The sequence below is a fragment of the Hylaeus volcanicus genome, chromosome 5 (genome assembly GCF_026283585.1).
Source record: "Hylaeus volcanicus isolate JK05 chromosome 5, UHH_iyHylVolc1.0_haploid, whole genome shotgun sequence".
In the NCBI taxonomy this organism is placed as follows: domain Eukaryota; kingdom Metazoa; phylum Arthropoda; class Insecta; order Hymenoptera; family Colletidae; genus Hylaeus; species Hylaeus volcanicus.
Genome location: NC_071980.1, coordinates 2,495,837 through 2,510,387, shown reverse-complemented (window position 1 = coordinate 2,510,387; position 14,551 = coordinate 2,495,837). Strand labels below are relative to the sequence as shown.

Here is a 14,551-nt window from a genome sequence, read left to right as displayed (position 1 = left end):
CCGACGCGCGTGGGTTCATTCAGCGTGGCGCGCTCGCGATTTTTACCTGTCGTCGGTGCCGATATTATATTCCCGCGGCCGTACGTCACCGCGTGGGTGGAGATACGACGATAAACCGGTGGGTGGATGCCGGCTCGAACCGTGTGTTTTGTTATTTCACGACCTCGTTTTATTTTCTTTTCTCTTTTTCTTTTTTCTTTTTTTTCCCCCATCGGTGGCCAACGATATTCGGACGCCACGTAATTCGGGGACGCGATCGAGCGGCGAAGAGCTTCTGCGGGGATTTCGCGCGCCCCAGTAAATCAATTCCATCTCGTGCGCTTCGGTTTCGAACCGATGGGAATAATAGATGCAAATTATTTTGCGCCGTTCCTTTTTTTAAGAGTTTTCCATCGGGGGCTTTGGGATTTGTTTTTCGATAAAACGCACGCGATGTATGATGTCGATGATGAAAGACGAGGAAGGTGGACTCGCGATAATTAAATGAATAAACCGTGGAAAGGTTTATTAATATATATATAGGATAGAAGTGCGAGCGAAGAATGGGATCGTGACCATGGGAAGCCTATGTATAGGCGCGATAAAGCCTACGTATGAATTTTCAACGGTATGAAATATATCTGACTTTTTCTGTATTAAATGTATTATTACTCATCATAATTTTATCTCTTTGCATCCCACGTATTCGAGGTCAACGATTTGCGTTAATGGAGTCAACAAGATCGATTTACATAAATCCCATCCACTTATCTTCCTTGTACGATCGAATCCAATAAGATCAATTGTTCAATGGAATTACTTGATCATGATCGGAAAGTGCATTCCGAGCGTTGTTCGCTCGGAATCGAAGGTTAGTGGAAAGCCTTAGAACGTATGGAATTGAGACATTCCCCTATAGTACCGCGTTAAAGCTTGTAATTTATAAAGTACGAGAAAGAAAAGTCTATCTGATCAGCATGAATCAACATTTATTTGAAATCTTCTATAACATCTCCAAAAATATCTGTAATTAGATCTTGTCTCCTATTCGGACCGCTGCTTCTTGCTCCACAAATTGCATTTTGATTGCCATAGCAATCTGTGCCTTTCTTGTAATAACTAATTGCTTTCCCATTGCATCGATTACACACAGCACGGAAAAAACATTCGGCGAACGGCTCTCAGTTTTACTTCTCTTCTTCAAGGTAAATGATCTATTGTATCATTACGGCTTCTTTTTCATGGCTCTTGGCGAGGCTTTATGAGCAAGCCAGGCGAACAATTTTTTAGGTCGTCGTTACGCGAGTGACTTATTCGGTATCGTTACGTCATCGTCCGTGTCGGCGCCACTAAATCTGCATATTTACTCATTGAACTACATTACTCGTTTGCGTACCGTGTGTGGGTATTTTTATTACTTTCGAATGTGCCTTTCCAAAAGTCAGAAATTTCCCCATTCAAAACATTGAATAATTGATAGCTTTTGTTTTATTATTAAGGAAAAAGCTGTATCCGAGCAGCAAGGTATCCGTAAAAATCAGACATACTGATTTTTAAACTAAACTTTACAGGCTATCAGAGATGACCTGAAACCTAACAGCAAAGGTCGAAAACGCTATGAATAAATTGCTGGACACGGTTTCTATGACACGCAACCGTTTCATATTCAACCAAGCAAGGGTTCGGGGCAATTAGTATAATTAATTTCTAGTGGACTCAGACTCGTGCTAAGTATTATTATTATCGCATTTCCCTGAAAGTTCCGACGCTTCCCTTCGAGCGCAAATAATGAGCGCGCAGATCACTGCGAAATTACTCGGATTCGTTCAAATAATTTTTTAAGCAAGATTCACGTTTCCTGGAAGAGCAGCGAAACAAAACAGTAGAAGTGGAACGTTTGCAACGGTGCTGGATAAACAATCAGATCGAAATTGCTGCTCTTTCGCGAAAGTTACTTCGGTAAGGAGATATTGTAGAAGTTTGAACATTCGAGCTTTGCGAATTCTCGTTTACGCGTCCTAGTTTTATTTAAAATATACGGAGGAGTTGAACAACCATTTCCACCTTAATATCGCCAAGATTACGCGAGGCGGAGCGAAGTTTGTTTAACATAAGCTCCATAGGCGATGACACGTAGCGGTATGCGTTTCTTCATCATTATTCAGGTACTTTAGAAATACGAGGACCATCCCTATTTTCTGAATATTTTGAAACATGCAGCTAATATGATAAAAAAAAAAAAAAAATATGAAACTATCAGTTTTATTTCGAAATACGAACTTGTTGAAAATACATTTTCATTCTATAGCGAGGGAAGGTATTATGGATATATCGAATCAGTAAGGGAACAGGTTGCCCAAGAATGTTTATCTTTCCGCGAACGATCTACATCATTAGTCGGCGACGCTATTCGTTCCTTATTCCCGTCACGTCGACTCCTATGACTCTTTCCGCGATGAAGCGACTCACCAAAAAACCATGGAAATCGTACGCAACGAGATTCCGTAAAACTGTACTCGCACGGCAACTGGTCGTCGATTGTGAAAGTTTCGTTGTTCGTCGGCACGCGTTCCATCAGAAGTCAGGCAACGTCCTGTCGTTAGACACAGAGATGAGCAGAATTTTAGTCGAATAATAGACGTGAAATACAAAATACCAACGATTCTACTTCGGTATTAAATCGTAATGTTAGGAAAGCTGGGGTTGGGATTTAAACGCCTTGTTTGCACGGAGGATTTCGAGTCGAGCGAATATTAATATCCAAGATCAATCTTTTCGACAAGTGTGAAATATCACTCGAGAGCGGCGCCTCTTTGATCTAGAAGGCAAACCAGCCGGATTTCATTTGCTCTATTCGTTCGCGCGAGATATGAAGCAAAGAGCGGTGCATGCATAATGCAGAACAGCGCATGACGCTCCGGCGTTAAGTTTTAATTAAGCTCGGAAGTACATCGGAGCGAATGCCGACAATTGCAGAATATGATATAGATAGGGTCGTGGGGAGTATCGCTCGATCTGAATTTAAATAAATGTCGTGCCACGAACTTTCTCCATGGTACACATAAAATATTCTTTTATACGGGGTGCGTCGCGCAACTGGGTCGCATTTCCTGTTTCGTTGGAGACGGAGAGAAACGGCAGAAGAAAAGGTTGAATGGCGTATAACGAGATCTATTATCGACCTAACTTGTTATTATTACGTGCTTCTTGTTGTACAAGGAAGAGATAACGATGAACCTGTAAAATGCGGATTAACAAGCATTTCCTGAACAGTTGATTCATGTTTATCCATAAAAGAGTTTCGTATACCTTCGTTGATACTCGGCGCAGGGTTAAGAGAAAGCAAGTATTAATTCGATTAAGTCAACGAGCTCTTAACAAAGTAACGATCCTGGTGTCCTCGATGGATCGCGGTCATCCAAGGGTTAACGATTTCACCAGTTGGATCTCGCTCGCGAACGAAGCCTGAAACTTGCCCGAGAATTGCCTTCTTACATCGACGAAGGTGTAGCGTACATTTTTATCCTTTCTATCTGTATTTTGCTAGCCAGGAAATAACTTCAAGATAGCGTTCGAACTTCCCAGTGTTTCGACGCGAGATATCGAAAACACGCGAACGTTTCCAGTCAGGCTGTTCAATATCTTGTTCGAGACGCGACGATAGCGAGCACTACGAAGCTTTCGCTGATTTATTCGCGACACACCCTATACGGCGACAGGTGATAGGCTAATACGCACGGTGAGAATTTATGTCCGTGATCGGACACGATCATCTCCCGGCATCCGAGACTCCGCCATCCGTAAACGACGTGAAGTCACGGTTATAATTGTTGCGATGCCGTGCGTCGCGGGACTCGGGCATACAGCTTGAAAATAAATCTGACAGAACTACCGGTTCTGTCCATTCCGAGATATTACCCCGTGCGAACTATTTCTAGGTTATCTGTCGTATATGGTAATCTGTAGATGGAAACTTAAATAAAACTAAGAAAGAAAGGAGTAATGGAATTCCTGTACCTTTCACTTTTCTCGAATCCAAAAGTATAGCGAAAGCCACGCACTTTACGCGAACGCTTTTTCGCCATTTTTGAAAGGTCGTATTTCAAATCGCTTTATAGGTTTAAAAACGGACCATTGACTAACAGCTGGCAGGAACGAGTTTATATCGAGTTTTTTTTTTCCAATGCGTCGAATCGTATTCGCGAACACGCGAGAACAGGTGTCGATTAAGTGCTCTTTTTTTGTTAAACGTTGAGTGTTAATTATCGATCACGCGAGAGTTTTAATATTTCATTCGACGCTTTGAATATGACGTTTCAAAGCGGTCGGTCGCAAATCAGCGTTAGTTTATTCGACCGTTGCGAGGACGAATTAATTAATACCGTTGAGCGTGAATTGCCAACAACGCAGACTTTGCGCACGGTTTTCCTTTGAGCGATCGCCACTTCGCACGAAATGTGAATCCTTCTTGGAAAAAAAAAAATACTCTGTGTCATAGGACAGAGAATTCTAGAGTAACTTGGTATCGTAGCAGCGTTTATCGCGTTTAATTAACTCTTCGTCCTGATTGTTTCAGGTCGAGTCGGTGGATTTGGCGCTGAAGATCTTGGACAACTCGCAAGTCAGAGGGAAAACGTTGTCTGTCCAAAGGGCGAAATTTCAAATGAAGGGAGACGCGTACGACCCAGCCCTAAAACCGAAACGGAAAAAGAAAGACAAGGACCGGCAGAAAAAGATCCACGAAAAGTAAGTTCAATTTATTTAACCCATTCACTATCGACTACGAGATGTCGCGTAGTTCGAATAAATTGCACGACTTTTAATCACGAATTATTGCAAAAGAAGATCGTAAATTTTCTTTTAAAACAACAAATTTAATATCACTTTTTATTATCAAAGTAATAACCGGATTACATATCCGCATTAAATCTTGGTGCCCAAGTCAAAACGCTTTCAATTAGCCAGTGATTGAGTTAACGAATCGTTGCTATGCATATCATGTTGCGATGTCATTTGTCAAGGAATTACGTGAATTAATTAGGGTAGATTTTTGCACGAGAGATTCCCGTCTGTAATCAGCACTCAGAACTGTGTACGAGTACTATCATCGACTGAACCAGTTTATAAAATCATTAGTTACGTTCAAGTCACTGCTCATCTAACGTCTCAACCACTCTAACCGTTCGCATCCACCTAGATTCCACTTTGCTTCCATCATCATGATAAACTAATGTCTTCGGTCACGCTAGGGCTTCGATCAGGGATGGGCGAATTTACATAGTTACTATAATTATAGTAGTTACTAATTTGGTATGTAAATGTAGTAGCTATTTGATAGATGTGGAAATTATATTTTATATTGGACGGATAAAAAGTTATCCGTACAATTATTCAGTCGATTGAATCATCGAGAACATTGTGCTTTTACACTGTGCTAGGATTTGATGTGCATCTAATAATTTTTGAAGTACACGAAAACGAAGACGTTTCATGAGGAAAAAGTGTTCCAGACAGGACCACGAGCGCAACCCGAGATGGTCGCGTAAATCAACCCTTAAAGAGCACCGAATAATATTTGCCCAAGCCGCGAGTGTTGGTTAGAGAGGCTAGTGTAAATCGAGCCGAAACGATGAAGGGTATCTCGATTCCGTTGAGATTGAGCGGGAACATATGATACGCATTCTCGAGCGGATGCCAGCGTGAAAAGATGAATGAACCAGTCCGAATGAAAAAGAAACGCTGGAAATGCTCTAAGACGCGATTTTACGCGGGGAACCGAGCGTGAGAATTCGCTCTTTTCACGGATTCCTTCAGATGACGGAAAAAAACCCGCCGTTGGATTTTCTTTGATCGCATTTTGTTTGCGAGCGTGAAACGACTGAATGTATCTTCCTCCGTTTTCCCTCCTGGAAAAGGCGGAGGAATCGCTGAGCGTGTCGTTTAGCTGACGGTTTGTAAGGTCGTTTGACATCGTGGCGCATTCACGATAATGCCGCGAAATACGCTATCTCCGCCGTGAAGAGATTCGAAGTTGAATTGGGTCGAAGTAGCACTTCGGTTGAATCAGTACTTGTGTTGAATTCTTAGTGTGCGTTATTTTACCTAGATAAATTAATAGATCTGCATTAAAAGTTTGAGATTGAAACACTCGTCTGTATTACTTAATTATTATCTTGGACTCAGTTCAATTAGAACCAAGGTACAGCGTCGGTAATAGGCTCCTTTAAGCATGCAAAAGAAAGAAAAGCGGACCCAACAACTAAACGAAGGACTTTCCTCGGTTTTCCTATAGTATCGTAGCAATTTGTATATACCGATCCCTCTCGTTCCCCATGTACAGCAATGTCGATCGATCGTTTATTCTAAGGCACGATTGCAGGCAACAGCCAAAGTTAGTTTGCGGCTTCGTCGAGTTTCTCCTATTGCCAAATCGAAGGATTTGGGGTCGCTCCCCGGCCGTTGCGCAAGACTCGGTTGAAACCGGATGCCACGGAGGAACCGGACCAAGTTCGCCGCGGCCAGACTGCTTGGCGTTGGCGGGTTCCGGTAAAAGCAGCTGCGAGACTCGATTACTCACGTCGGGAGGCCACGGCTCGCGCATATAACGCGTCCCGGCGCATCAGCTTGCTGGACTTTCTTACAAGCGTCCACTTTCCTCTCTCGATCGCGAACAAAAAGGCTCCGTTCTTCCTCTCTCGTTCGCCAGACGCATGCGAGCCTGCCTCCCTGCGGCGCGAGTTGTTTTCTTCTGGGCCTTTCGGCTATTTGCTCGGCAAATCGGTGCATAAGATACTAACGGATTTTCATGGCTCGAGAATCCTTTGTAACTGTTTCGTTGTCCGTTACTTATTTTTAAAGCATCTATCTAAGATAACAATTCGATTCTGAACATTGTTTTCAAATATTTCGTAAGTACGGGGTATATATTAATAACGACGTTAGAAGCAAACAACCGTCGTTATTAAACAAGAACAGAGCGCATGACTTTCCATATTTTATTTCAGACTCCAAAAACCAATCCCGCAGGAACTCACGTGCATGAGTAATCATCGGGCAATCAATACCATTGCGACCCTCAATTTTTTTCATTCAACAAACGTTCCTCGAACTATATAAAACATTTCCATTTTTTTTTTGCCCAGAGCAAACACAAAGCACCGCCAATTTTTCGATGACAAACATCAAAATACCCGAAATATATACGTAGACGTCGCATCTGTCTCTTTTTTCGGAAAAATAAATTTCAAAAATTTACCTCACATATTTTAACGGAAGTGTAGCAAACGTACATGTAGAAGGAAATTAATCGAAGATTCAAAGTATCGTCGGACTTGATCTTTTTTTTGTGAACTATATCACCGCGTTAATAAACATGTACCGCCCTATTAAAAAGAATGTAAACTTACGTGTAAATGAAGGTGCAAGGGTAATCGGTGCTAATGAAAATCGATCCCGTTATCCTTGATGAGAGGTTGGCAGGCCAATTTCATGTAAATTTCTTAAATAATCAATTGGACGAGTCATGGATACGAGTTATATGTTTCACGACGCATGTGGTTTATGCATGACGGTGGACCACTACGTTTCAAACGAGTGGTCGAACTCGAACCAGAGATTTAATAATAGATAGATTAGTTCTGCGCGCCTCGATGCTCGTTCTTGGGATTTCGATCGGCTAGGTTTTTATTTTGGGCATCGGTCGAAAATATTTATTCGTTCGATGATGAAATTTTCACTGACGTACATCGCTAAAGCTACCAATCTGAGAGGTACTAAACCTTCCATCAGCAAAAATTAGGGTCATTCTTTTACCTCTTTTCCTGCACCGAATGTCAAGATTGTCCCGAAGGCGATCGCGGTCTCCATTCCGAACCTGTAATTATTCACGCCGCGCTATAGCATTCGCCGCGTAATGGCTTCGAGCTCGTTACTTCGGCGACCGGAGCATATCGCCTCGGAGTCGTCGAGGTGCACGGGGAACATGGTCCTTATCCGTCCACGGTGCCCGTAATCATCGGTTACTCGAATGTTTGCCGTCTTCATCGGCGTGCACGGGGCATCTGTCGTAGGACGAGAAGCACACCGAGTTCGATGGCCTTCTTTCGCGAAAACCAGTTATTTGCGAACGAGCCGGGCCCTCCGCGACTCTTCTTTGCCGGAAGTCTTTCGCTCTAACGGTCCTCTCGCGTTCACGAATCGCCGATCTCTTTTCCTATCCGGACGATTTTCCCCTCCACGATTGAATCTCGATCGCAGCCGTCGATCCCACCGGCGATTCTCACGTTTTCGTCGTGCGGGCATGGTTCTTCGTCGGCCCTGTTGCTCTCTCGAGGATTTCCTGATTCCTCGGAATCGTGCGCGTGCAATTTCGTCAGCGAGGCGTGTTTCACGCGTCCAACGGTCGGTCTTGAGACGACCAGTTTCGGTTTGGTTTACGGGTACTATGGCCTGGCGCGTTGCGCTTATTTTCGAATACGGGTCGTCGGTTTGCATAGAGCAAATGAAATTCGTGGAAATGTTTTTGGTGACAGAGAAACGGCGTGTCTCTGTGATTTTATTCGCTTCGTTGTTTATTTGACGGCTTGAGGAAAATTACTTTGCCGCTACTTAATACGTTATAAAAATACCTACAAGTACACGAGTATCCCACGCTTCAACAAATAATGGTTTTACGATATATTCTTTTTATTTCATCACATTTCTCTCGCGATTACATTTCGTTTCATCCGAAGACAAGTGTAATAACATCGAACGTTTAAAATTTACGAATGGTTGAGAAATAGAATTTCTTTTAAATAAACTATCTAACTAATGCATTGACGTTAATCCCGCGCAAACAACTTCTACTACCTATGAATTATCGTCGATTCCACGAGTTTGCAGGAACTTTGTAAACTTTATACTCATCTACAAATCCAACGCTGTTGGCAAACTAGCGGACGACTGATGTTTGTCTTTTATTGCAAGAGATAAGAGAGTTTTCTGTATACCCCACGTTTTACGACTCGCGTACCGAATTCGCAGCAGACGCGATTAATCGCGCCGCCAGAATTTTGGGCCAATGAATCATCAACGCCTGAGATTTCGGGGTGATCTCATTCGCAAATTAACGAGATAACGCATTCCGCGCGATCATCGAGCGTTGCAAACATTTGTTTTTCGCGATAAATCTTTTGCGCACAGTTTAGCCTTGTAGCTAATGCATACACGTCGCTCATTTTTTCCTCCTTCCATTTTTACGATGTAATTTCGTGCTGGTACCAGGAAGGAAATTTTTCTGCGAAACAACAATGGTACGATTTGCACCGTGAGCTTATTCCAAAGCCTGATCGACGCGTTCGATGGTGTCATTGATGATCTACGCTGTAATTTAGTTCACGTCATTCGAGGTATTGTCGATAGGTACTTCATTTACAAGAATAGCGCGTACATTCGCTAAGAAAAGGGATGAGAGGCTCAGTTCTGTAATTGGATATTCAAACAAAGTAAAGGGAAACGAGTTGCGTACGTATCGGCTTATTACTAACCGATTTACTCGAATAACTATTATTCAACGTAACAGTGATGTATTCTAATTGTCTCATGTTTTTGTTATTTCGTTCAAGAAATTTAAAACAGTACACAGCGTAGAATATTTTCTATGCTTATAGAATAACAAGAACTAAACACATCCGAGCTATTTCGCGATTATCCGTTTCATTCAAGTCCCCCACTCAACCGCGTCGCCCGTGTTAATTGATATTTGTCCACGGAATGAGCGATTCGCCTCGAACGCAAGCATCAATTACGAAGCCAGCGCCAGATTCAATCACGAAATCGGTCGCGCGCGAACGGGCCTCGCGCGTATTTTAATTCCAGTCGTCATTATAACCGCGCGCGGTACGCGCGTATAAATTTCGCTGCTCGATAAATACAGGGGAAAAAGAAGATGGGAAAACGGCTGCCACATATGGTAACTTGTCAGCTCTGACGTCGTAAATCTATCCGACGAGTGTCCATCCAGTGACAAAGATTTACTGCGCGTATGCGGTGCACATTGCGCGACGTTCCGTACGTGTCCATTTATCAGTGTAATCTTATACGATGCAAAATTATCGTATTTAATAACCCGACCGCATGAACACGCTCGATAAACCTCGGAACGGTGACAGTTTATCGATTTATCTTGCGGATCTACCCAGGCCCTGTAACAGCCCTCTTCATCCCGCTGCTTCGGCATCGATATCATTGTCGATTCCACACCCGGTTAATTATGGTAGAAATCACTGAATATTAATGATGTCTCGACACGAGAGGCGTTCTAATCGCGAACGATACCACGCCGTCTTAATTAATATTATCTGATCGATCTACGATTAGCTTAATCGACTGCGGGGGTTAAAGCCGTTATTGATTGTTCGAGCCGGTGCGGCCAACTTCGCGACCGCAGATAGCGCGCGTGAATTGCAATTTTCAATTATGCGCGATCCTTGATTTATCGATCGCCGGGGCTAAACTTTTGTTATCTCCCTGATACAGATGCCGAAAACGCCTCGATTTCTAGATTATCTCATTCGGAATTAATTAAGAGGCTTGAACGAAAATGAATTTGTTTCTGCAAAACCTTGTGAAATTTGGAATTGGTCCAAATGGCCGTGCTCTGTAAACCTCTAGCGTTGATTAAGGTTTGAGGAAAACGTCGTTAGTTTCCACAAAATTTCCTCTTGTCATAACCACATTTTTATTGCGGTCTCACTTGAATACACCGCGTAGTAGAGAATTATCTACCGAACCATCACATTCCTGGCTAGATATTATAAGTTACGGTCTTAAAAAGTAACAGGAAAAGTATGAAATATGGTGGCCACGATAGAGGCTTTATTTTATAATGTGGCGCCGCTCCTTTGGGAAATCTTTACCGATATCGAGCACTCTCCCGCACATGATCATACATGAAATGCGTATCTGCCTGTTATTCTTCGTTTGAAAGTATTTTTGGTGTTTTGGATATCGTAAACAGCAACTTCACGAAACAGAGCCCAACGGAAAGTAAGTTGCTACTAAAGCGCGCGCTTTGTGGTCGCGTTGAACAGTTTCCAAATAGTAAACATAGGTTGTAGCGAGGGATAACGTAAACATCGTTTAACTGTTTTTGCTTTGCATCACACTAAGAGTAGAGCCATCATCGTTTCCTGCCCATTTCATATTTTTCTTACGTGTCTCTAAACAAAGTATTTCATGATCGTGTTTACGATATCCTTGTCTTATCTTTAACCACGGAATGTGGCGAGCATCCTGTACATTTACATTTTTCTAATATAATATAGAGAAATTAATTTTACGATTAAATAGACCCAGCGTTGCGTTTGAAATGCAACAGAAGCGAAGATCTATTTTCCTCGGTTGCGAAAAAAAGTTTGAACGCTCCAGTTGGAATACTGCGTGGAACAAATGTGTTAAGACTTCCCATAATGTCGTATCTCGTCGGGAGTCTACCACACACGATGCCGCAAAATGTTATGGCTCATTTCATCGGGCTGGTAAACTGAATCGTGTAGCTCTGAGAGCATAAAGCGAGATCTATGCTCGCGATACAAGCCAAAAAAGAGATCGATCTATCGCCGTTTTACGCGTTCGCGATTTGCATTCTTTGGACTTATTACAGAAACAAAAGCTACGATATGAAATCAGAGATACCAGCGGGTAGTTGATCATTTAGTGTTTCATTGCATTTCTGTTTCCACGTGTTCAGTTCCATTTTATCCTTTCGTACCTTGTTGCGATCGTTGACGAGTATGTTCGCTGGAAAACAACAACCCGCTTCATTATAATCTCTTGTTAGCGTTTTCTGCTTCACAAAAGGCCACGTATACAACCTACTCCGAATTTCGACCCAGTTGTCTTGTTGCTCCTATGCAAATGCATTTTATACCTTTGAAAATTCGTATCTCTACTTTAAATGCAAATTTCGCTTCATGTTATTTTCTACAATGTTCTGTTCCATTGGTCTACAGAGACGAATAATATTAATAAGTATTTAATCGTGGTAGAAACGAAGCGAATCGATTCGAAATTTTATCTTTGCCGCAATTATGCGTTCCCTGCGTGAAGTAGGTTATTTATGACGTCCACTTTTTATTGCAGACTATTCGATTGGAGACCAGAACGTCCACTGGGCGAGCCTCAGAAGCACGAAAGGGTGGTAATTATAAAAAATCTTTTCTCGCCAGAGGACTTCGATAAGGAGGTCGCGTTATTACTGGAATATCAACAGGACATCAGGTCCGAATGCCTGAAGTGCGGTGACGTTAGGAAAGTTGTCATTTACGACGTAAGTATCGCGTATCACATATTTTAATTCACATATTCGAAACTGACTTTAATTAAAATTTCCTCAAAATTTACCTGTCGCCAATTAAAAGGAAGGTTTATGGAACGAATTTAAATGGGGCGTTTCCACTTCGTGTCCCCTCTTTATAACCTTTTTGTTTCGGTTTACTTAACAGCGTATTGCTTGACATTACCATAATTATAATGTATTCATACCCAAAAGAGTGCTCGGAGACCCGGCATAATTTTTGATCGAGAAAGTTCTTGATTCTTTAAAAAGATTGACGGCGTCGTAACTTTGTAACCCAATGTGGAAGTAAATTTTCTGATATAAATGTTGCACGTGGTCCATGCCAAGACCAAAGTTGATTAGGAATCGTGCATATAATAGAATCAGATGCTCGCAGTGTTAGCTATCCTTTATTCTCGTGGCCTCGATTAACAATTGGGAGTACGCGATGTTAATTATGCAAGCAACGGAAGAAAAGGGGGTCGTCTATTGCGCGACCAATAAAAAAGTCGCAATCGTACTTAGAATCTATTAATCGTCCTAATGTGGTACAGTCAGCTAAACGTAACGAGCAGAGAGCATTAGGATCGGTCGTTATCTTCGTGCCGCGTGCTCCGTTTCGCATAGATTATTGCATCGTTGACGAGTTTTGACATGGTTAGGAAAGCTGCATGAATATGAATTCGCGTACGTAGAGCGAATTTATTCGTGGAACGATCTCTTTCGTAGTTGCAAAATAAAAAAATTGTATGGCTTTCGTGGTTGTACGAACGACACACGAAGTACGATACTACAAAGCTGAAAACATAGTCGTATTAGGATACGAAAAAATGGAGTATTTCTACTAATTTTTTTCAATTTCATACTAATTTTTCATCGTATAAAGGGATTTTTAAAAGGGGAATTTGAATTGAAACGTTACAAGAAAAATCAGGGTTAAAAATCAGATCGGCGTACTGTTTAATGCTTAAATGGAGTATCGTAAACGTCATTAAAGAGGCGTTGCAAAAGCGGAGTCTGCTAAAGTTGCCCATCTAGGTCGATTATTATCACATTCTGTGTCTCATATGTCGCTGTTGACCCATCAGCGATCTTTGCATTCAGGCCCTTTAATATGGTAGCTATTAGGAACACAATCAAGCATAGTGGTGTCGAGTTAGGAAGTAGAGTATTGTACATGTTCGATACAATAGAATCGTCTTATCGCACATCTCATCGATGATGTAACAGCGGTTAGCCCACTTTTCACTCGCTTGATTGCATCGTAACGAATATCGAACGTCCTTTTGTGTCACGTGCTATTTAATATTATTTCTATCGTTTGCTCGATATACGAGGTGTTCGATCGAACACAGTCACTTCCATTAACGTAATGCAAGAGACGCGTTTGATATACAATTCTTATAAATCATTTTTTCTTTTTTATTAAAGTTGAGAAATATAATCAAAATGGAGTACTGCTAAATTGATGTGAATTTTATGCATCTGTGACACATACCACGTATGGGTAGCATATGAAACATGTATCTATCTGTTTAGCTAATGTTTACGCCATAAGTACATATAACCCGCGGTCTTTTTATACTCGTCGTCTATTTTTCTTGCCTAAGGTTGCCAAGATTTATTACTTTTTTAATGCGACTGAAATGATGCATGGCTTTACCAAACACATTTCTTTCGTGTTAGCTCACTTCTATTATTCCTCTCGCTGGGCAGGGCCAGAAGTATGCCTCGTTTAACATTTCATAGTCATTTCTCTATCGACTCTGTTGATATTTCATTTGATGCTCCCACGTAAAATGTAATTGTGACTCACGATTACACTCGCAGTCGTAATTATCGATATTTAAATCACGGTATACTCTATCTGGTCCAGGAGACGGTGCGCCTGTAGGAACGAGATACGCTCCGAACGGCGATCACAAAGAAGTCGTAGGTTCTCGACGACCGCCGCAAATAAACTTTCGAAAGGGGATGACCTAACCCCATAAATTCGCCACGAGACACTCTCAGTCGGCGCGTTTCAACCGTGAATCCATTCAATGTCAAAGCGAATTCCATCGTCTACGATCCATCGGGGGATACCCGGTTGGTCGACGGTTGCACGCGAAAAACGCCATTCGAAAGATCAAAAGCGGCGCGCGACAGGAAATTTCCTGGCAGCCAATTTACCGTCAGCGCGGCACCCGCGCGCTTTCCCGACCGTTTTTCGAGGCCACGTGTAACACGGTAAAACGGACTCCAACGATGTAA

The 14,551-nt window shown here is 42.2% G+C and overlaps 1 protein-coding gene across 1 annotated transcript in view; it reads left to right on the top strand.

Annotated features, from left to right (window-relative positions):
- The window catches only part of LOC128876376 (HIV Tat-specific factor 1 homolog), a 51,428-nt gene that overhangs the window by 34,621 nt on the left and 2,256 nt on the right, over nt 1-14,551 (top strand). Inside the window, exons 4-5 of the mRNA XM_054122696.1 lie at nt 4,556-4,725; nt 12,103-12,289. Of these exons, the coding sequence (XP_053978671.1) occupies nt 4,556-4,725; nt 12,103-12,289 (357 nt within the window). The remainder of the gene's footprint in view (nt 1-4,555; nt 4,726-12,102; nt 12,290-14,551) is intronic.